We start from the raw sequence: 24858 nt of genomic DNA on the forward strand, positions 1-24858 counted from the left end.
TCAAATTCTTGCACAGTTATTACTGTCACACTGCCTCAGTTAACGTCCTTGTTTCTCCTAAATATGAAACAGTGACTATTAAATGTTGCTATGAAATTATTTATCCCTCCTCCCCATTTCTAATATAAAATGTTCTTGTCTTTTTTGTCACTTTTGGGAGATGTTCAGAGCAAACAGTGTCTTTGCATTCCAAAAATGGATAAGGACATAATTTTGTCTAGTCAAGTGACCTGATTATAATCTCAGTCTCAAGCAGTGAGCAGGTGACACTCAGAGAGGCAAAAATGCAGCTCTGAAAGCACAACTGCAGTGCACTATAGCAAAGATGTGGTTTACACCTGCATCGTACGGGCCTGGCACCTCCCATGTTATTTAAGATTCCTTTGTAGTATTTATGGTTTGTAATGATGCTGAAACCAGCAGATCTTCCCTTGCTTCATTTGTTTAGAGTGAGTCAGATTAAAACATCCTGAAGCACAATTACATGTGCCTTAACCTATCTTTCACGTGCTGTAAAGACCTTTTCAAACTTGACACTTTCACCGAAGTGCTCATCCCAGCAGCTCTGTGAACTATGCACCAGGCTTAATTCCTTTTCTACAGAACAATTAAACTACATTAGGAATATACAACCTCTGAAGACTGTCAGGATAAGATACTATTACTGGAAACCTCAAAAGAAGCACAATTAATATGTCATTAATACCACTTTGGACTGGTAGATGTGGTGCATGGTATGTATTTTCAAGGAAAATAGGTGGAAATTTACGGGAAAATGACGGGTAGGAATACACGAGGGCATGTTGCTACTGCCTTCTCGGAACTTATGCATTAGGCTGTCTAGGTCATCTGGGACCAGTGTGCATTGCTGCATGTGCTCTGAAAGAAAAGGGTTTGAAAGCATAGCATGATAGCAGGTAAAATGAACTATGACTTATTAGAAGTGCCTGGTTGATGCATTGGGAAATCAGTCAACTCTTGATCTTGGTTGCCTTAGTAGTGGGAAATGTGTATTCCATTTCTCAGTGTTTAGAAGTCTTGTTTAATCTGTTAGTGGACACAGGTGCTGCTTTAGTTAAGGCTTTCAGTGTACAAAGGTGCAACTAAACATGTAGCTGAATACCTTGCTTCTTGAACAGCAACAAAGCTGATAGGTCTCTTTCAGCATCAGGAATCCATTCAAAACATAACTGAGGTACCCAGGAACTCCTTGACCCAGTCTGTGTTCGCCTAGTGCCAAGGTTGCCGTTTAAATCAACAAATGCAAAAGGCTCTGCTCCTGTAGTTTTGTCTCCTGCCTAAGCTCACTAGGTGAGTAATTTCATCACTTATTTCCTTCTGTACATCCTTCACGACAAGTGATAAGGAAAAAAAAAATACTGTGAATATTCTCCAGCTATCAACTGTGTTGACTTTTTATAAGTGCACTTGGGAGGGAAGCTGCTATTGAGAACCACAGCTGTTCAATACCGTACTGTACCAGTGGGGCTGTCTGTTCTTTGTCTCCTTGACTATCTTGTCCTGTAGGCTGTTCTTAGAAATGACAGCAAATTTAGTTCAAGATAATTGAGATGTATCTTAACAGTTAACAGCTCAAGGAAAAACACAAATTCAGAAAACAGTGTTGTCTTTAGCAGCTTTTGATATAACTATCTTCTAAGAAGTGTTCTGTATCTTAGCATGTGATGGACCCTTCTCAGGCATTTGACAAATTTTTAAGTCTACTTCTTTTGTCAAGTGTTCAAAGCACCACTATCAAATGAAAATTTTGTAATGTGTCTAAACTCCCTTATACTTACTGTAAGAACAAGTGAATGTAGCTTGTTGCTTTCTATACAGTCTTGAAACTCTTTGAAGCTAGACTAGAGCCTGTTAGCCTTAACAGGTAGAGAGTAGATTAATCTCCAAAACAGGCAGAGGTAGATTCATCTCTAAAATTCCAACTTCCATGCTAGTGAAGCATAGCAACAGGCAAAATTTTGTTGTGGTTTTGGTCTAATCTCCCTTGTTGAAGGAAATAGAACGTGTACTTTGCTTCTGAAAGCTCAGGTTCAGGAAAAAGTGATATTCTCAAGGGGGGGGGTAGTTTAAGCAAACATGTTTTTGTGCGCTCTTCATCAGGTTGGCTATGCATTCTTTTTCTATCTGTATGATGAAACAGTAAAACAGAACGAGTTGAATACTTACTTGCTTTCCATGGTTTTAATACCTGTTGGAATGTTTCCCTTAGAACTGAAACCAATTTTGGTCTGCTGTTCATGTTCACATTGCAGCAACCTATGACAAAGCTACAAGAAACAGATACCCAGGAAATCCCTTCAAGAACCTTGTATGCTAAGCTTCACATTCATGTATGTTACCGTATCTCTGCACAAAATGGATTGTACACTTTTTCTAAGCAATGCTATCTCCTGCAAGATCAGTTGTCTTGCTTCCTTCTAAAGATAGGAGGGGTAGATGGACACTTTGTTTCATCTTAGTCATACATACTTGCTGCTTTTATTCTTCCTTTCATTAATTCTCTCAAGATTTGGCACAATAAGAGCGTTATATAAGACTAAATTGTTCTTACATAAATCTGAGTAAACGTCTTTTATGAAGTACCGGGTGCTTATAAGTAAAAATGAATCACTTCCTTTTTAAATGGGAGATTTAAACCTTGTATTTTATGTAGTTAATTGCCACAAGCCAAAATAACCTTTTGAGCTTCTTGAATTTTAACAGCTGCTGACTGGATAAAACAACCCACACTGATAAATAGAAACTTGAGAATTTCCAAAATAAATGATTCCCCATTCCAACTTCCTCTTTTGACACAAAGTCTGGCTCATTTTGCCACAATATTAGATGTTCTTAGCACTGATTTGTAGAGCCAGGGTACCGGTGTTAACATCTAAAGGATAGAAGGAGAAAGGATAACACAAGGACAGCATGAACATGAAGATGACCCTTCAAAAACATGCGGAACAGTCAGCAGGTCGATCAAGAAGCTCTGGTGATTAAACTCTTGCTGGAGGCTGGCAGATTTAATAGGTTCAGGGTTCAACAGCTCAACAGTAAGAGAATAGTGTTCAACAGTAAGAGAATAATGGAAAACCTCTACATGTGTTCCCAATATACAGGGAAACAGGGTTATTCTTTGTGCATGCATTTAAGTTAAGACAATAAATATCTGAATTATGAGGTAAGATTAGTATGTGGAATAAGACTCAGCAAGTAGAGAATGTAGGAAGAAAAATTGAAGAAAAATTCATTTCTGGTCCCTTGATAAAAGTGAGAAGTGGTGCAGGAGAACACAAGAGGCTACAGAAACAGTAGGAAGGCAGCTGGGGCTGCAGGCCCTGAGACGTAGTTATGCTGGAGGAGAATTTCTTTAGTCTGTCATTCTCTTCTACTACAGGCTAGTAATTGCCTGCTATAGGAGTGAGTTCCTTGCTCCACTGGATGACAAGCAAGTACAGGAATGAAAGATTGGTGCTGGAAGAGGAAGTTCGTTTAGGAATATATTGGGCTAGCAGCAGGAAGATATCAAAAGAAGAGGTAGGTTAAAACTCAGAAACTCCTGGGCAGTCACAGTGAGATAGGAATTATGGAGAGAAGCTGAGAGAAATACTTGGTAAATATCAAACCAAGTGAACAATCCCTCTGGTGAGTGGTAAAGAAGCTCTGAGGTTGGCAAGGACATAGTTAAAATACTCTGCTAAAATAGCGTGGTAATTCATCATTGCAGAAACCAGAATTCCTTGTTGGCAAATGTTGGAATAAGCGTGGGATATAGTCAATATATTAAAAGACCAGTGGATGGCAGCATATTTTTACTACCAAAATAGGGGGTTGTCATGCCATATGCTTTGGCTGCAGCCCATATGCTGACAAGAACACCACATGTCCCAAGAATTAATCCATGTTATGACTGATAAGCTAGTACCAGCTGCAAAGATTTGTGCTTTTTCTGTCATTGTTTTTTGCTGAGACAGCAGTGACCACTGCTGTAGCTGTCCCACACTGAGTCATGTGGGAGATGAGCAGCGTGTTTTATAAGGATAGGAGTGAAAGGCAGAGATAAAAAATGAAAGATAAAAATGCGTATAGCATCATGATCAAGCTGTATGCACCTTTTGAAAGTTTATAAAAATATTTCATGGAACAAAAACTCAGAAGGTGAGGTCTAAAGAATCCCTCTTAGAAGTAGAAGCTCTGATGTTTAGTGTGTTCTTAGTCTTGAAGTAATTGTTCTGGTTCTGCTATGAAGCTGATGATTTCTTCTCAAGTTAGGAATAAAAGTGGTAGACTGTAAATAAAATAAATCTCTTGAGATAGAAAATTCGAAAGTGAAAAACTGAGTACCCATTCAAGGTATAGCATAACACCCATCCAGCCAAAAACTGGTGAGCCTGAAGTAGTTAAAGGAAATACTTGTTTGATAATTAAACTTCAGAAAAACCACATTCTTGCTCGCCATGTTTATTCACTGTAAGTGAGAAAAAAACTTGACAAGTCATAATAGATTTGACTTACTAACATACGTACTATCTATATTCCTTGCTTACATAAATTTCAAATGAGAAAAATCTTTTAAAAGAACAGTTTATAAATTCATTTGATAGAATAAACTTGTGAAAGCTGCAAGCCTGGAAAAAGCTTTCCTTCTTTCTCATGTTTTCTGAAGCAAAACACTTAATGTAAAGCACACCTGACATCTGACTTGCATACACCTCAGGGGTTTTCTATGTAGTCTTCACTAAAGTGTGCTTACTAAATGTTTCACTGTACCAGAGCATGAGTTCCTCCATCAGCTTCAAAACCTGTGAACTAGATAGTCATTGTAAACGCTTCTATAAAAAGGGCATTTCAAATACAAAAAGAAGAGGGCAGTAGCAGTCAAGTTTCTTTGGGAGACATTACACTGCATTTGGTTCTGACATGTTTACAAAGAGCAGCACACAAAAAGCATGGTAACCATTTCAATTATTTGAAGCTCTTTAGTTTTTTAGAGCATTTGTAAAAACAGGTCTAATTATATCAGTGATATTTGCATAATTAAGTTTGAAACAAAGCCTTTCGTTGGTGATAAATGCACTAAGAACTGAAATATATTAAGACAAACTCTTCTGTTTGTCAACTTGTCAGATGTGTGCTGAAGCTTCCCCTTCTAATTACGAGTACAGCACAATAGATATTTTAAAATTAACATAGAAGCTGGAATGTTTTTTCAGTTGTAGCTCACTTCATCTGAGATGATTACCATGAGAAGACATGAAAAGAGAACAGGAACAAAAGCAGTGATTTATAGACGTTCTAATTTTTCACTTAGAAACTCTTCCACGCTATCTGTATTCCACTTGAGGATGCTCAGTTCTTCTGCAATGTTCCCACTGTCGTCCAGCAGCTTTAGTACAGGGTCAGAACCACGCACGTACTGAAGAAAGAAAGAAATAAGCCAGTTACTCTGGGTTGGGAAATGTATTCTCCATTTTAAATCCCTCCCCAATTTATTTAAATCAGTTTAAGACATCAAATCAAGAATAGAAAAAAAGTCTGAATGAGTGACATCATTAGTTTAAGAGCAGTAAATGCTTCCTTTAAGATCTGGAGTAGAGTTACTTGCCCTAAATAAAATGGGTAAAAAGCAGCTTTTTAACATTTAATGTTAAAGAGAGGACGGTGGAAAAGCAAGTCAAAAAGAGATGTGTGTTTCTGTCAGAAACATCTACTTGTTCTCCTTGGCCCACCACACAAACTAACACACGTGCAGTGAGATAATGCCATACACCTTGTGTTGAACTAAGGTATCATACTTCAACTGTTTTAAGTTACTAAATCTTGATTTTTGAATCAAGCAGCTAAATGATTCTTTAATCAATAGATTTTTTTTTTATCCACTTAAGAATTTTCTGGCCAATTTAACAGTGCAGAGTCTGCCTATAGGCTTAGCTAGTAACATAATACTTGTGAAAACTGAGCCCCTAAATACGTAATGCAAATAAAAGCCTTTAAGAGCACTGGAAGGATCTAGCCATTTAAGTTTATAGAAAACAGGAGTTCACTAGGAGTATTTTACTCTACCCTTTTACTGACCTAACATTAGTTGGTTTCACTTAATGAAGCTAGCAGCACCTCTAATTGTTTTTCTGAATTTCTTGTAAAATAAATACCAGACCCACTTGCACATTTTTTCCTGGTAGTGCTCCATACCAATTGTAGGCTAGGCTGCTTTGATGTTCAATACGGCTACAGTTTAAAATAAAAATGAAACATTCATACATGCAGAAGGAGAGAATGAATGCTTTTGAAAGAAACTGGAGGGCATACAGACATGAATACATGAGACAGACAGAGAAAATCTGTTTTAGATGTAATCTGCTGCTGAAAAGACAAATCACTTATTGCAGCCATGCATAAGTATGAAGCGACTCCAGATGGTGCCATTTGGTGAAGAGAGATGGGAGCACAAGGATGTGAGAATCGAGATGTGTATCTGTGAAGCATGCTGGAAGTTCATCTAGGATTCCAAGAGGAAGTTTTACACTAGATCTTCAAATCAAAAACTGCTTGAGCTTAAGGCAGTACAGCTTATGTGATGTTGCCTACGCACCAGTCATAAGAAACATCATTCAGTATACTCAGTTGTCTAAAGCTGGATGTTTGAAGACTAAAAAAATAATCTAAGATATACTGAGGAAGATCTGAGAGAAAGGAGAAAAAACTAAAAATCTCTGAATGTATGGAAATGGCAGCTCCATCAGAAGATGAGGGAAGAACAGAATGAGGAAAAAAGGGAACTGAAAGTATGGCAGAACAAATCATCTAAACACAAGATATCAACAGTCAGGTCAGAACACAAGCATTCCTCACATTCTTTTAACATCTGTTTTTACTTAAGGGTTCCAATATACTTTTTCTTGGATTTAAACAACAAACAAACCTGAAAAAGCCCCATTGACAACAAATAATTGGTACCATTTACTTAGCAATAAGCCAATTAGTGCTAGCAGCAGAAACATGTAAAGATTTATACTGGCAAAACAAATATACATCCCCTCCTGAAAGATGATTTGATCAGCAAATAAGGAACAATCTACAAAAGGTCTGTTTCTACTAAATTTAATTCTTCTTAGTATACATCCCTCCTCCCCACACCCTCAAAAACCAAAAAACTTAGGTTACTACTCACTTTGATTTGCAGTCCCCTGAAGAGTTTTGGCTTATCACTCCTGACAAAAGCTAGAGTTTGGAGAAAAGAAATAAAGAGAATCAAAACTTTTCCACCTGCATGGAGTAAGTTTATATTCAAGCTAGTATTCCCTTAATTATTTCTTTTGGAATGAGGCTTTAGAAGGTAGTTTCTAACAGTAAAATTCTCAATATCCTCACAAAACTAGTAATACTAATACTATACCTAAGGAAAACCCTAATTTGGCTAGTATTCCAAACTAGCTTCTTATTTGCTTGAAATTTCATTGAACATTAGTGCAAACATTTAAAAAAAAAAAAAAACACAAAAAACTATCTGCATGTACAACTGACTAGTCTTCACAAGCCCAGCCTGTGTATACGCAGATGAGAGGGAAACTGTTAGTGTTATCAAAATCTGGCTGAAGCTTTGTGAGGGAGGCTAAATATGAAACAAACACCATCAGCAGACTGCACACAAGCTGCAGCAGTGTGGGTGAAAGGGCACAGAGGAAACTGTGGGCAGAGGTGTCATTCTTGCAGCCAAGAATGATTTTGTCTTAGAGATCTCCAAGATTGCATGTCGAAAAACAGCAGGAAATCAAGCATAGGAAATGAGAAGTTGGTAACTCCTCTGCTCTTAAAGCTGATTGCCTTTAGGGATTTCAAGAGGGACTCTATGGCCTGTCATGTAGCTACACAGAGAGAAGTTCAGGTTTGAACTATGCTGCTGATGGACAAACTCTTCGCTTGCAGGGCTTGTCAACAAACAGCAAGTGCTGACAGCAGCACAGTTCCCATATCCCTATGGCACAACACTGTCCTTGTGGTAACGTTAACTTTAAAAATAATATTCACAACATGACTTATTTCAGGGCAAAGCGTGAGCATACTCCTCTACTTCCAAACACTTTAGCCTAATGAGTATCTCAGTTCTAAAAGTATTTCAAATTTTAGTCTTTATTTCTCCTTCTTACACTCCAGTTATGCTCCAGGCTGAATGTAGTATCTGTATTGACATCAAGTAGAGCCAGGATGCTCCCATGGTATCTCAGCAGAGTCTCCCCAAGCATGCACGCTGTCAGTATGGATTGACTCTTGCAGAGGTACTGGCTGCATGTTAAGTTGCTTTTTCAAGGTTAGGCAGCAATGAATCTCTCGTGAATTGCAGGGCATCCAGCTGGTGTGTGAAGATGAGTGCAACCTCAGGACTGAAGTTGCATGCTGCCTTGTGAAATGCAGTACTTTCCTCAATAATTGTAAAGATGTTCCCTGACACCTTTATACCTCTCTTTGTATTACTGAAGACAGTTACCTTAACATTTCCTCAGTATGTATATACAGTGACATTTATTTTCTTCCCTCTTCCCCTGTGCTCCTGGTACAGATCAAAACCATATACTCTGCCTGCTGCACCAACCACTACACGGCATCAACTTTTTTCTTTTTTTTTAAAGGTGCAATAAGCTCCTAGCTACAGTTGGTGCCCGAAGGGGGAAAAAAATGCTTCTGTTCTTTCTGTAGAACTGTACTCTGTCATGTTGCATGCTGTACTTATGTAACAATTTCAAATAGCACTAAATAACCACTACTTGCTCATACACCAGTGTTCAGCTCTGATTTAAACTCACAGACTCATTTTCAACTTCAGTGTTTCTCACGTCCTTTTGAGTTGTTAGTTGTCTTGGCTGTCAGTAGTAAAATGCAAAAAAAAAAAAAAAAAAAGCAAAGATGTTTCTCAAGTCCACAGCAGACTGAACTATTCCATGGGGATTTTTCCTCAGTTTTTTCAATTTAAATCTAAAGCTGATATCACTGTCTAGGACTTCATATGGAAAGGAGGTTTAAAGAAGCATTTAGTGTATGGAATTTAATTGCCCAACTTACAGAGAAATGACAAGATAACACCATAAAGTCGATAAAGTTTCAGAAGCAAATCTGGACTGTGAAACTCAATTATATTCAAGAATAGCTTTCAGGGGTTAACTCAGGTTACAGCACTTTAAGCTTTCAGCAGGTGTGAGGACTTGTTAATTGAGTGACAGATGAAAGCTCATTTGGACATGAGTGGTTACTCCCTGGCTGCAGTGTCAGAGAGAACAAGCTCGCATGAAATGTGAACAGAATTAGGGGGAAGCAGAAAGTATTCTGTAGTCTGTATTACATTTTGTCACTTTAAAAGCAGCTATTGCACACTCATATCAATGTCAAATGTCTAAATCTTCTGAAAGCTGAAGCACTACAGAACGTTTTTCCTGAAATTTTAGACAGCTAGAACAAAATCATTTTCTGTTAATGGTATATTTATTTCTAATGTTCATCACAGTGATTTTCTGCATTAGTCACTTGAATTTCTATGATGCAAAGAATAACACTCGCTATATAAATAACTTAATTTCTATATTCTCGGTTTTGGAAGCTAAATTGAGAAACTAGTATCCTGACGTGCATTAAAAATACAGATTATCCTGTCAAATGCTTTTTTTCTCTTTCACAAAATCATGCTCTAGGTTGAATACACAGATGCTGAGTCAGAGGCAGATACAGTGCACACTGTGTGACATGCAGCTGCTTGCTTACCCTGTGAAACAGTGCACATGTACCACCTCCAGCACTGCCCCAACAGTTTCCCCCCTCTATCCTGACATTAACATTATTGCTTCCTATGAGCCTGTGTTTAAGGGCTACTTACACACCTTTACACCAGCATTTAATAGTTTGATGTTTAATACTAAAATCCTAGCTATCTTCCAATTTTCCTCTCCCTGTAGCAGCTTTACAAATAACATGCTGCAGAGAAAAAAGTATTTAATACATGGGTGAGTAGGAAAGGTATTTTGCACTGATTTCTGTAAGATGAACTCTGAGCTTGGTGCCATGACACTACATTTTGGTGAATTAAACACGAGACTAGAAGTCAAAGCTGTTCTACTGCCTGCTTTGCAACCGTCCTGTCACATAACGTTAAGAAAATCACTTTACCTTGTGCTGTTATAAAACATGTGCAGTACCAAAGCACACGCCTTCTGTTTGAAGGCAACCCTGAGGTGAGCCTGCAGAGCAGACATGATTGCCATCCAATCAACTACAACTAAAAGGTCACATTTCAGAGCACAAGACAGCCTATGAAGTTCTCCAAGGCTATCTTGTGCATGCACAAAAGGAAGAAAAGGATCAGATAAGTATCAACACTTAAAAGCCTACCCAGTGCCACACTTTTTGCAGACAGGTACTACCTACCATTGAACTGTGCTTGTAAAGACCTAACGTCTGCCTGTGAATACACTACAACAGAAAAAACACCGCTATTATTATAACATCCCCTTGTTTTGAGAAAGTCTGTGAAAACTAGTCTGTTGGAATTAAGACCTAGACTCCTAAATGGAGATTACTGAAAAACTGAAGTATTGCTCATGCCCAAACTGCAAATCTATGTATATGCCTGCATATGCCTGTGCTGCTGTCTCTGAGATAGGATGTACTGCAAGAAAACTTCCTGACCCCAAAGGGACACAACTCCATATCTCACCATACTAAGCTAAAGGTCTGTGCATTAGATAAATAAGTCCTAAAATTTATGAAAAAAGTTGACTATCTACTTTTAAGGACATGATCCAGATTACCAAGGATCACATATGGAATAATTCACATTATTTAGTTTCCTGCTTTAGGAGAAAAGATCTGCTTGATCTGTAATGGGAAAAATCCAAAATGTTATTGGAGAAAAAATTAAAAACTCATCTGTTAATACTGGAATGAGAGTCAATATGCATTAGCAGTAAGATGTCACGCTAGTCTTCAAACAACTATGCACACAGCCGAGCACTTTTAACCCTATCTCCACACACATCAGAATAAATGTAATGGCCTCAAATCAGAAAGATCTGGGTGAGATTTAAAAAACTTACTGTCCCTATATCAGTTTCAGATTTTAGTGCTAGGAAAGCACAAGTCATAACTAGCCAAATCTTCAGCATCATGTCAACAATAAAAAAGAAAAATGTTACAAGTCTTTTAATGATGCATTTTCATGTTTCACATATTGAAGTATTCCTACTAGGAAGCACATGAGTTATTATTTTTCAAAAGACTAATATTTTAATCAAACCATGCTACTGAATGGCTGCATGGTACTTTGTGCAACTTCACAGTATTTTAAAGTTCAAAATTAAAAAAGAGTAAATGTGTTACAGGGAGTAACTGAAGCAAGCTACTACTAACACATGAGATATGTAACACCCAAGAGTAGCAATGCTAGAGGCACTTCTAAATCTGAAGTATTGATTTAGTTTGTATGTTTGTAATCATCTGTTTTACAAAAGATTATGAGATTATGATAAAAATGCAGGTCTCCTACGACAACATTCTACATTTCTTAGCAAGAGTTTAACTAACTTTTTTACAAAATGCAAGATTTAAGATGACTGGACCTTTCTGAAGTTCTTTGACCAGTATTTAAGAATTAGAGAGAAAAATAACCCGGAAATAAGTGGCCTTATGTGAAAGTACAGCCCCATAACACATTGCGTGTCACTTGCTAAAAGAATCCCCTCACACTTAGGGAACTTGAGAAGTACAACAGAATGCTTGCTGCATCTCTGAAGTGAGAGGATCTAATGTGGTCGCGTACTGCATGGTCTTTGAATGAAGGTCTTTGTTACATCTACTGGGAGCACATTCATTGTCTAACTAAGGGAGTCATACAGTGAGAGGTGAGAATTATTCTCCTGATGAACAAAGACCATGCCAAGATGTGAAAGAAATGGTCAATGAAAGAAAACCACCCAGCCTAATACAGTTTTTGTTAAACATTCTGGAAAGAACATTGGAGTCTAGACATTGTCATCTCTTATCTCATTGCGAACAGAACAGTGCTGCCACTGAAAAGTCAACTTAAAATAAATACTCTAGGTCAGTCACTGGCCCACCTAATTGTGTGTTCTACTGCAGGGCCTCAGCTTTATGCATGTCATCCAAAAACTGTTACATTTTCTGTGGTAGCTGGTATTAAGAAGATATTGCTTCATCTATGAATCTTGCCACTTTTATTTTCAGTGCTCTACTTTGATGGATTGATAAATATTTAAGAGTTCGTTTATAAAGAACAATTTGAAAACATGTAATATAGGAATTAATGTTACAGTACAACATTTATTATGCAGCAATTTCTTTTTAAGGGAAACACAACAGGAAAAATGTTTCAATACGGAAACATTTCAGTAGGACATGATGTTGGCTGGAGTCAGACTATCACATTTACCTTTTTGTTCCAACCTATAGCTCAAAGAGCACTGTTACAAATTCACATCAATAATAACAGTTGGGAATGTCTTTAAGTTTGCTACATTCAAATAGACATGGAGATAATGTGGTTACCTGTATTAACACACTTAGTTTCCCTACACACCCTTCAGTAGTACAAACCATTTAACTTGATCTTGTTTTGGTGTTTTAAAAGAGTGGGAAACAAAAAGTATCTTTCCTCTAGCCTTGTGGTCAAGTAACAGAACTGTGTGTAGGTAGAGGCGGTAGAAGGAGAATCTAAAGCAGCATAACTTAGATTAATTGCAACCTGGTTTAAAATTCTTTTATTTCTTGTTCATCAATCAGTCTTCAAATGGGGTGATATTAGTACTGGCCATGATAGATGGGGATGCGCTTTTTGTGCATTTTTATTTCTAAAGCTAGATCAGTCTTTTTTCTTTATGTCCAACTGATATTAAGTACAGTATTCGGAACTTCATTACTGAAAAAAGCACTGCTGTCACCTAAGCTCTTTCCCCATTTATAACAAAATTCCAGGTTGAAATTTATCATAGAGGTTTTTCCTGCAGCTTCCTCCCCCCACACACTGATGGTATTGATTTTCCTTCTACACTGCTGTATTCTATTCACTTTAGTTGATTGTCATTATCCACTGACAAAACAATTATACCACAGGATCTGTGAAAAGAAAGTAGTTCCATAAGCACGCTATATAATTTCATCTATCAATTACTGGAGACCAGTTCCATGAGTCCCAGGTCAATGCAACTTTCCTGATGTAATATATGAAATTTATGACTACTCGTAGAAGCACTTAAAAGCGCATTTTGTCATTCGGCTGTGACAGTATTTCATATTTTAAAGAACAGTATTGGCTTTACTTACCCTGGACTTGAGGGAACCTTCCCAATTTTCATCCACATACTTCTAGGACAGCTCCTGCATAAAGCTGTAAGAATATATAAAAGCTGTTAGTAACATTAAAAATACAAATTATTAGTTTATTTATTTATCAATTTGAGGATCAATATCAAATATTTAATCTATTTGTCTTTGAGGAAAGCGTAAGGCTTAGCTAAACTCGATGCTTCTCTTGGATGGCAATCACTAGAGTCAGCTATGCAAGGTATTCAAAATCAATGTGATTAAAACCAAATATGAGTTCATTTCAATTCTTTAAAATGTAGTATCTAAATTTAAAAAAATATGTATTAATCTTGTGTATTGCTACATTTTTAAACTTTTTTTTCTGCATCATGCAATTCATTCTGTAGCTTGCTGCATCTTAAATATAAATTAGTAACAGATTTTTCCTGCTACTAAAAGAGAACTTCATTCTGTAAAGCCAGGCATTTAATAGGTTGTAAATTCTTAATACAAATGGTTGTCAATTCTGTGTTCCAAATCACATGTGAAGCCCCTACTGCTTGTAGGGGAGCTAACAGTTAAAAGCTTCAGTTATTTTTTTATTTATTTTTTTGCTTCAATTCATTTCATTCCGTATACGATTAAGACCTCTGCTCTTATTTTAGATGGTGCTTTTATAACAAATGTGCAAGTTCAGACATGGAAAAACACAACTGTTCTGAAATGAAGTAAAATTCATATTTGATTTAAAATATGAACTGTGGATACATGGAATCGAAAATAAGCTTTCACTATGAAATGTAATGAGCACCTTTCTGAAAAAGGAGTGACAAATCATAAAAGCAAAGCAGACAACTGAAATCTCAAAGTAAGACAATTTTATTAAAACTTCATCATCCATCTGTGCAGGCACTATGGATGGTCAGGAGTACATCTGCATTTCAGAATGCGGATCTTCTGAATTTAGGTTCAACTCATTATTTGTCTAAATACACATGATTAGAACATGAAATACTCCAATCATTTGCAAGGAAATTATGACTTCTTGCCTGACCTGAACAGATCACTAATCATTACTTCTACAGGAAATGGAACTAAAAATACTACTTTGTGTTATCTGTTTAGCACAGTATCCCAGGACCTCAACTACATTCATATTTTTCAACTAAATGTTAGATTTAAGATAAAATATTTGACTGTTAGAACCTAGTACTGCTACGAAACAACACTTGAGAGATTAAAAATACCATTTCTGAAGCTTATTTTTCACCCCAAAATAAAAAAAATCTTTTTTCATCTTAAAAAAGAACTGATTAGAATCTCAGATACCAACCTGCATAATTAACTCCCTCTGGACTTAAACCATGAAAGTCTGAAGATGGAGGAGTTACAAAGATGGAGAAAATGTTGAACAGTGAGATTCTGAATTTCTCTTAGCCTGTCTCCATTCATTATTCTTTTAAAAACATTTATATCAGCAATCTTAGATTCAGATATTAGTTTGTATGCTCACTAAGGCCCTGAACAATGATACTGGTTCTGTGTACTGACAGTTACATTATGCTAATTCTTGATAGAAAAATGCAATAGACATAAAAGATAAGACATGCTGTTAACTAATTATTTTCTATATGTGTACAAAAAACTAAGTACACCAAATGGTAATAGAGCATTTTTGACTTCTCATTACTGCAAATAATTCTTCCAGTTTATTTCTTCCTTTTAAACAGGTATTTCTATGGAAGCAAGATCACTGCAGGAATCTAAGATGTATAGGACATACTGTAATTACAAAATACTCCCATTTTGTAACTCCTATCCAATAACTGATAGAAATAAAGTTTAGCAAAGAAAGTAGCTCAAGCAGTGATGCCTGCATTTTGAGCTTATAACTCTGCCGTAATTGAAGCCCAACTGTGCTGCTACTAAAAAGTTCAGATTCATGCTGGCACAAACAGCTGCTCTCTAGATGGCTAGACAAGAAAGTAAAATAAATTGACTTTATTTGTAACTCTAAACAAAGGTGTCTTTTGCACGAAATGCAGGTTTATTTGCATCACTTAGAAAGCCCACAACAAAAAGCATACTTGTTCACATCTCCTACTGCTTCTACCCCATCTTGTCCAGAGCAGATGTCCACCAAACTCCCTTGCAAAGGCATTTCCTGTGCTCAAGCATTCCCAAGAATGACATGTATCACTCAGCGCAGAGGCACAAGTATGACAAGTCAGTTCATTACACAATGCTTAACTTGTAAGTTGGTTCATTTTAAAATAATGCTTCACTTGTTTTAGCGTTCATGAAAGTGAGTTTAGTTCTGCAAGCAATGAAAGAAAGACTCTCTAAACGATTACTGGTGTCCATTTTGGTGTCTCAAATAAGTGCTGTTATGATTTCCATGCTGACTCATGTCTGTATCTATAAAAATCTTTGCTTTTTTTAAAGCATTCTAACAGGATGCTTTCGAAGGCTACTGTGACAAAGACTGAATTTTTCCCTCATCTTCTACAAAGCTACAACTTGAGTTAAATTTCATTCAAAAGCTTTTTTGTAAGTACATGAGTAGCTTGTAATAGTTCAAACTGATGTAATAAGGATGGCTCTTCACTACTGAGAGGGGGGAAAACACAAAAACACACCATCATGCCCAATAGAGTGGTAATTATAATAAAACACCACTTACGTAACAACAGTGTTAGGTAAAAATATTTTGTAAAAATAGTTGTTCCATTAACATTAGTGGTCCAACTAAAATAGGTGTTCAATTAACAACAAGGAACCTTGACTTGTGTGAAAGAAAGTAACATTTCTCCTGGTATTTAGAATGGAATTGAAGCTATTTCTACAAGACAAAGTTCCAGCAATGGTTCATTTATCAATAGGTACTGTACCATAACCACAATTACTCAGAGTGAAAATTCCAAAAAAGAAAAATTACGTTGCTGCTATGCAGCTGCCATAGTTGGTGTTTACAACCAAGTAAATCAAATCAAATAGAACTGAAAAAATTGTACTTAACAGAAACTGCTCCTTGATCATCATAATATGGTGTTACAGCGTAAGTGACAACAAAGTCTTGTAAAATACCTTAAGTTATTCCCTGTATTTTCCATACCAGCTTCTTCCAGTTACTGACTGAGCCTGACCCTGCAGAGGTTATGAAGTGTCACTCAACTTGGATTTGTACTGCTGCTTATGATCAGCTAAAAAATTCTAGTACTGTCATGTCTTAAAGATGCAATGAAATGGGTTGTTAAGATAATCCCAGACACTGGTAAAGAGCTGTCTTACGGTACCTAGATTCATTCTGGTATCTGCATATTTTTGTCTCCTAGTATCAAGGGGTTTAAAAACTAATTAAGCTCAGAGAACAATCAGTGAAAAAAAAAAAAAAAAAAAGCATATGACTACTGCCAGAACTCTGGAATTTTTACTCTCTTAGGTTCAAGACAATCTTCCACTAAATATATACCAACAATTAATCTCTTTCCGAATGCAAAATAAAAATTGCTCTTATGAAATTAACAGATATTTTCATTTCATATTACTATATAAGCAGATCTGCCAAAGATACCTACCTCCCTTGCCCCGTATCAACTCATGCTATTTTTGACTTTCCTTTAGAGTTAATAAAACTTGGGATAATTGCTGTTATTCCTATTGGCCACAGTTGCTTGGTATGTACAAGACAGTATTGTTATAAAATAGGGCATGTGATTTTAGAATGCATGCAAGTTAATTTTTATTTTATTCTCCAGAAGAAGCGAAACAACAAATTAATAGTTAGTGTTTGTGACCTCATTTCTCAGGACAGCAAACAGGAGAGACTTTGGTGTGAGTTTCTTTTGGTCTTTCCTAAACTCTCGTAACTACCAGTTCAATTGTACTTCTTTTTGTTTTTACTAGAAAATTCAGTTAGTTAAAATAAAGAAATATACACCAACATGTGAAGTATTTAAACTTCTGTGAGGGAGGGAATTCAAGATATTTGTATGGACAGTTAGTTTTCAAAATTATTCTAGTCTTCCCCTTCTCTCAAGACAGAAAATTGACAAGAATCTGTGGGTTAAGAGAGCAGCAGCCAGCAAGTCTCACTGCCAGAAGCATTATCAATTAATGTTCTGTAATGCAGAAATCCATTAAAGTCATTGCTACATAAAGATCATTTTGAAATGATGTCATAGGTAAATTTAGCTACAGAGACTCCTCTCATTCACAACTTATTATCATATGAATGAAATGTCTAACTAAATAACAGCTTGTAAACAAAGAATCAAATAGTCAAAAAAGTGTTACATATGACTTACTGCTATTCCTGTGACTAGGGGTATATAGTACAGCATCTGTGTTTGTGTGTGTGTGTGTGTATACATATATACTATATATATAGTATATATATATATATATACACTATATATAAATATAGTATAGGCATATTCCTCTGAACACATCTGTTCTTCTGAAGCAGAATCTAAGTTCTTGTTTATTTGTAGGAAAATAAATTTTTCAGCTTTGGTGCTAAACAAGCTCCTCTATGCAGTATTGTGTAAACATTTCTGTACTTTTCAGCCAACAACCCAGAAGCCCACAAACAACTTCTCTTCCTACCAGATCATGATTGTTAACTTTGCGCTCTGAAATGGTCTTGTGCAAGGTCAGGTAAACAAGAGATCTGAAACAAAGGTGTGAGAGAGAAAGTGCAGAAGTTGAGCAATGAGCAGTTAAATAAATTTAGACCTCTGCAGAGCTACAGTTGAGGCACAAAGGCAAAGTGGAATAGAGAATAAGGGTGCCAGAAGAAGGGCTCCTATATATACGTGCCTACTTGAACCTAGTAAATAGGTCACATTAAAAAGTAGACAGAGAACAGTTTTTAAGCTCCAACTTTGAAATATGCTGTTTAACTTCACTACATAACTATCTACTTGCTTCTACAAGTAAAATCCCTAAATCACTCTTACTGTTGAGAATCTCTGCTTTTATTAGAACAGAAAGCATCTTAGGAGAGCTCCAAATAAAACAATGAGAACAGAAATCAACAACTATTTACTTGACTTTGTGCATTTAATTTATTTGGAAACAGGACTTTTTGAAGTTGTTTCAACAAATGTGGAGTTAATCATTTTATCTAGATGTGTACCCAGATGAAGCAGGTCAGACTTAATTAGCTAAACTTATGCCATTCCTCAGCACAGGTGCACATTAACAATTGTAACCCACATTTAGCAAATTAACCTTTATTGTTTCCTTCACATCACCTTTTTCGCTGCTAAGTCTATATATAAAGAGCTCTCCCAGCAGTAAGGCTTTCCTGCTACAGATAGATGGATGACTTGAATCTTAGTTTGTCTGAAGAAATGAACCTTCCATGAAAGTGGCCCAAACACAAGAAGGTAAGTTTCTCTTGGGCAGAATAATCCATTTTACATTTCAGAAATACCTGAGTTATGTATATTGTTATATCTAGTGGAAGTTGGGCAAAAAATAATATTAAGAAGTATGTGTGTACTTCAAAGGTATGCGCAAGGACTACTGTATCAACGTGTACCTTGTTTTACAGTGGAATCACATGCTAGAAATAGTAACATGCACCTGAAATAAGTTTTCTGTCTATGCCGTACATTTTAATGTCTGAAACTTCCTGTCCAACTTTTGCTTACAGCTGATGTAACCCTGCAAACTGCACAGCATTATGCTATTAGAAATACTTAGCAATAGAAATTTAAAATGCTAAGTTCAAGGTGTTAGTATGCAAAATATATTTCAAAGCTCTGTTTACAAATATTAATGATTTTTAAGGTTTGTGGCAATCCTGCACAATGCAACTATGACATTTAATGGATTGCAGATTTCATCCCAGTGTTAATTCTTAAAATCCATTTGGATTTTAACACATTCTTGAGATAAGTCTAAGATTACAATTTACAATTAATGGAATATGCTTATAGCTACATTTGAAATGATCACACAGCACAAGCGAAGCTGCAGATGGAGTGCAGCTATTTTCAGCTACTGCAAAATATGGACAATCTCTCCTGCTACTACAATTTCACGCACAGTTAGCTTCACCTCCATTTCATCCTTCTGTGTTTTACACACCAGCAGCACTCTGCATCTGACAGACTGAGGCTTAAAACTTGCAGCTGTCTAAAGCAATACTGTTTAAGCTAGCTTCTGAATTAGTCTGCAGTTGAATACAAAATCTCTAGAAGAGGAGAAAATAACCAAAAGAATTTTTCCATTTTACCTACAGTAAAGTTATGAAGCAATGAAAATATTTGATTGGACAGATGACAGCAGAAGTTAAGACGTAGTGGGAGACAGGGGCACCTTGCAGGTATTTTCAGTACTGATAATTCTCAGAATACTGGACCAGTAACAAGGTGAGGATTAATAAACATCTGTCAAGAATATAAAAGAACGGAACCCCACAAACATACCTCATACAGGGTTGCCCTGATGCTACTCAGCACGAGGTATTTTGGGACTGTGCACAGATACTTCACAGGTCATTTTTGAAAAGCAGTGATACTGCATAGAGATTCTCAGATACATGTGCTACTCCCCCTTATCTTTAATTTTAAATTCTCACTTAAAACACAGGTGCAAGTCATGCAATGAAGTAGTAAAAAAAAAAAAAAAGTATATTTCTAACCTTTGCCACATACTTTTAAGGAGAACTAACTGTGTACCCTGAAGTCTGTCCTGGAACGATCTAATAGCATGCACGTCTGTCTTTAACACAGATAATCAGCACGCTGCTACATGATGGTAATAAATACCTGCTCGCATAACGAACAAGCTAGGTGACGTACTGGAATCATGGTTCAGAAAAAAGGTTCATCTGTTCTGAGGATATTTGAGCATGTACTCACAGCACTAACAAAAGCCAGAGCACCACTACTCTGGAGCTCAGCAATATACAAGGCTGCTAATCAGCCAGTCAGATATCTTACATCTAGATACAGGTTTTTAGCGTAAGATTAAAAAATTTCTTCAAGCAGAAAGGTAAGGAAAAACACTTAAGATTTTTAACATCTGTTCACTCTTAACTATCAAATTTTCAGTAGAATAAAGATTTAAGAGTAAAATCTTAAGCCCAGATGCAGACACCTACAGGAAGCAGCAGTATGTTAAACCACAAGTCAATCCAAAATGTGATGATTCTGTATATAATCCGCTTAGATATTAATATTCATGCTCAAAACTCCCAGTACTATTTTTCTACTGGCTAGTCTTCACAGGCGTTTACTCTGTACAAGTTTCAAAAGTGCAGTGAATATGAACCATAGATTTTCAAACAGTGGCTGTGCATGAATGTAATCTTATAAAGAATTCCACACTCTGAAGCAGTGTTCAAAAGAACATTAGAAAAGATGCTGTGTTTTAGCACTCGACAATAATGATAGAATAATCCAATATTTCTATACAGCAGGAAATGACTCATGTTTGCAACAAAGCAGAAGCAAAAAATATGAAACTGAGTAACCCAACACAGCTTAGAAAAAGCAAACTTAGATTATACCATCTCTAGGCTCCTGTGAATACACAACAGATTCCAGCTCACTGCGAAGGAATATCTCAAACAACCTTGAGATTCCTTCCAGCCCTAAGGTTTTTCTTCTACTACATTTGGCATGACTGAAATGGAAAAAGTTTTGGGACTGCAAATATTTTTAATTTAAGCCCTGATCACAAACAAGCACTTGATTAGTCTTACACGAAAGTGTGATTATCCACAAAAAGTGTGAAATCTAGGTCTGATTCAGGACAATCAGAAAAATATCTATCAATTTAAATTCTGTTCTTACTTTGATCCAGCTTGGATTTTAATGCAATAATGTTTCCAATACAAAGTAAGTCACATATTTGAATGAATTACTAATAAATTAAGACAGATTTCTGTCCTCAGAACTCATGTTGACAGTAATGCAATATACCTCCTCTACTTTATTTCCCCAACAAATGACAATACAAATTATCCTGATCCACAGGTTCTTGTGATGTATTTTACATGCACTGACAGAACTGTTATACAACTGTTTACATAAGCTGTAGGCACATTACCTGAACAAATAAAAGCACCTGCTTCTCATGTGAGGACAGGAAGCCTTGCTGCTGCCACCACAACTGTTACTGGCTGCAGCACACAACCACAGGGCAGTTGCAGACTATTTCCTATTTTTACATTCCTTTTAGTACGTTTCATTAGATTTTATTTGCAGAGTTTTCAGCTTTTGTATGTGTGTGCATGCATAGATACATACATACGTATTTATAAGAACAGAAGCATTCTCCAGAAATTAAACTTGCCTCAGATCTCAAAACACTTGCTTCTTGGTATTTAATGCATCTAAACACTATAATAAGTGATTTTGTTAAAAATCATAGGCACAGATTTATTTTTTAGTAATATGTTGAATTTAATTGACAGAAAAAGCCTGCTAGATTAATTCCATCTTGTTGGTTATTTAGCTATCTCCTAGTCATTACAAATAATTTCACCATCTCTTCTCCCCCAAGATCTCTACAGTCCTGCTGACTGTTCTATGCATTTTAGAGCACCCTTAAATTAAAATGTATCTAAAAGCATGCATTCTTTTCAAGAGTTCTGTAAAAATTCGTTCTTGTTCAATACCTTAGGTAAGATAACTATTTACATACCCCAGTTAAAATAGAGGTCTTGCTTTAGCCTTTCTGATGGAAGTACAGCACAGACTCTTGAGCATTCATCCCAATCTTTCTGTTCTAACAGTGCAGGAGCTCAGCAGTCCTGTTTCTCTTATGTTCCTGCCTGTGCAGGAGTTCACCTGACGGCTGCAGCAGCCTCTTGTGCCTGGGGACTGAACAGTCCTGACCATCACACTGCGTATGGGTCAGAGACCAACCAATAACTGTGATCAGCTGTACCAGTCTCCTTCTCCTCTATTTTTGCCCTCTTCAAATCCCATACATCTTTCAATTCAAAGCAGCTGGACGCAGCTCCCAGTAGTCACTTTGCAATAGAAAAGGGCTGTCAGAAAACCAAAGGTTCCTCTGCTCAGACTGGCACATTCCTGTAGGGCAAATCTAGACCATACGTATGTTGCGTTTTTCTCTTCGGATTATAATCCAGGTTCTCGCGTATTTAGAGATAAAAAAAATAATTTCTGCATTAAATTATTCTATAAAGGATTTAGTCTAGAACCCACCTTTCTGGTTTCCAGCTGAGCTTCTTCTTGGCAGCACTGCCTGCAGAATGGATCCAGCTGATTCAGATTGAACTGCCCGAGAAGGTTGCAAGAACTGCAGAGCAAGTTACTGGAGAAACCCAGTTCTCTGCATGCTTCTGATGACAGCTGTGCTCCATATACATATACCTGCAAATCAATACAATGTTGCATTTTAGTATTAAATTAATCGTTTTAAAGCGGAAGCTTTTAAGTTCTTTAACAAGTAAGTTTAAGAACAATTAAGTCTCTGGTGACCATTTTATGACACTACCTCATGGTCTGCTCATAAGTGGAAACCACCACCTTATTTTGAGAAACGGTCTTAAAACTAATAGTGATATCTAGACATCACTCACAACGTATATGTTCCAAAGTATCAGACCTGCTGCTTTCATGTGTATTTCTACAACTCTAGTGTCTTTCCATTGCTAGCTCCAAAGAAAGAGCAACAGAAAAAAACAGAGAATCAGCTGAAATCCACTTCTCTAATATGTGTTTTGGAAAACAATCTCAGTTGATTTCCTATCATTGAAAACACACTCAGAAAGTAAATATAACAGCCAAGCTTGGGAAAAGCTCAAGCAGGGAGTGAGGAAGTGGACCAAAGAACTCAACAACACACACAAGTAGGGTTTTAATTTCATTTTTGCATTGTTACAGGAAAATCAATTACACATTTTCTGTGCAGGACACCAGTTCTGTTTTTAGTGAGCAGCCAAAACACTTTTACCAACTATCCCAGCACTTCAGTAATGCATTTGGTTTTTGCTTTCACATTCTTATTTCCCTACCCAGGGAAATATCACAGCCTTGCTTAAAGCCTTTCCTTCCAGCTGCACACTTGGAAGAGAAAAAGGGAGGGAAGGAACTGAGAGAGATGAGCTTCCCAGGCACTTCTGTCTGGGTGAATGATTTTGGGCAAAAAAGCAATCGATCAAACTCCAGCAAAAGGATCTGCAGGCATCTCTGTGTTCAGAGGAGTAAGAGGACATCAGCAAACTGGAGTGGATGATAATAGAGCAAGAGTCAAAAGAATTATGCTGGCCCAATAGAAAATTATAGAAGAAAACTTAAATTCCCTCATTCAGCAAATTGGACTTCACATTCACCCATAACGTAACATACATACAATGTGCCCAAGCTAAGGTAGAGAGAAAAAGCACTTTCCTCCCTCAAGCTGCCATCCCAGGGCCAAATAAAAGATGTGGCACTGATGTGACAACAAATTTTAAGCATTAGGAATTGATGGAAAATATACAGGTACTGCATTACTGTTTCTGTATATTTGCTAAAAAACAGGAAAAAAAATAAAGCACGTATGGAAATGCATAAAATATAGAAAAAGACTTTGAAATTATTATTTTATTCTGACAGGCTAAAAGCACTTTTTCCCACAGAACGCTGACAAATCCCTTTGCGCACATAACAGGAGGAAAGCGACAACGGGACCCGGTTGTACTGCAGGAGAAGGAAGCAGCTGGGCGTCCCCGCTGTTCTTTATATTTTAGCACCCCAATTCCCGCGCTGCGTTACAGCGACACCGCTCACTGTAACGGAAGCCTCTCGGGGCCAGAGAACAACCGCCCCAGGCTGCCCCCAGCTCTGCGAGCCCGACCCGCCGGCGGGCCGAGGCGGGGAGCGCCCTGAGGGCCCCCGGAGCACCGAAGCGGCGGAAGCCCCGAGGCGGAGCAGCCCCGGCCGCAGGCACCCGCCTCGGGGCGGGCAGGGAGCCGCGGGCAGGTCCCGGAGCCCCCCGGCCCCGCTCACCGCCTGCAGCCCCAGCAGCAGCCCGAGCCAGCCGCGCGCCGCCGCCGCCGCCATCTTGGGCCCCGCCCGCTCCTGCCAGCGTCGCCGGGGGCCCGCCGGAGGACCCCAGCCGGTGCGGGTGCCCGGAGCGTTGCCTGATGGGGGAAAGGGGGAGGGGGCTCCCTTCACACCACTGGCACAGCGGGGGAAAGCGGCTCAGCCGGGGCTTTGCGCTGTCCCGGCCAGCTCGCTGTGCTCAGAGCCGCGCTGCCCGCGGGGTACACGAGGCGATCTTCCCCTCCTCAGCCCGGCACTGTGCGGGTAGCCCTACAGCCGGGTCCTTTCTCCTTCCGGAACGCTGCAGCCGACCGGCACACAGGCCCCTAGCAGCGGTGATTGACAGCCGGCCCGTCCAATAGCATTGCTCCTTCCTGGAGCACCGCTGTACCCCCGCCCAATGCGCACCGAGCAGGAGGGCGGGACCTCACGAGACCCCTCCCAAACGCGAAGCCCCGCGTGCGGGCGGGGCCGCGCTGAGCCCGGCGCGCGGAGGGGGCGGGGCCACCCTGTGCCCGGGGGGCGTGGCCTCCGCCGA

The 24858-nt window shown here is 38.0% G+C and overlaps 1 protein-coding gene across 1 annotated transcript; it reads right to left on the reverse strand.

Annotated features, from left to right (window-relative positions):
• Window positions 1–4448: 4448 nt before the first annotated feature.
• Window positions 4449–24589, reverse strand: SELENOF (selenoprotein F). The gene is made up of 5 exons (XM_068689829.1): window positions 24285–24589; window positions 22497–22664; window positions 13324–13387; window positions 7175–7224; window positions 4449–5419 (listed from the first exon to the last, which is right to left on the reverse strand). Exons 1-5 carry the CDS (start codon window positions 24336–24338, stop codon window positions 5288–5290), a joined length of 468 nt encoding a protein of 155 aa, XP_068545930.1. The 5' UTR covers window positions 24339–24589; the 3' UTR covers window positions 4449–5287.
• Window positions 24590–24858: the final 269 nt, after the last annotated feature.

This window comes from Anas acuta, chromosome 8 (assembly GCF_963932015.1).
Source record: "Anas acuta chromosome 8, bAnaAcu1.1, whole genome shotgun sequence".
Classification (NCBI taxonomy): Eukaryota; Metazoa; Chordata; class Aves; order Anseriformes; family Anatidae; genus Anas; species Anas acuta.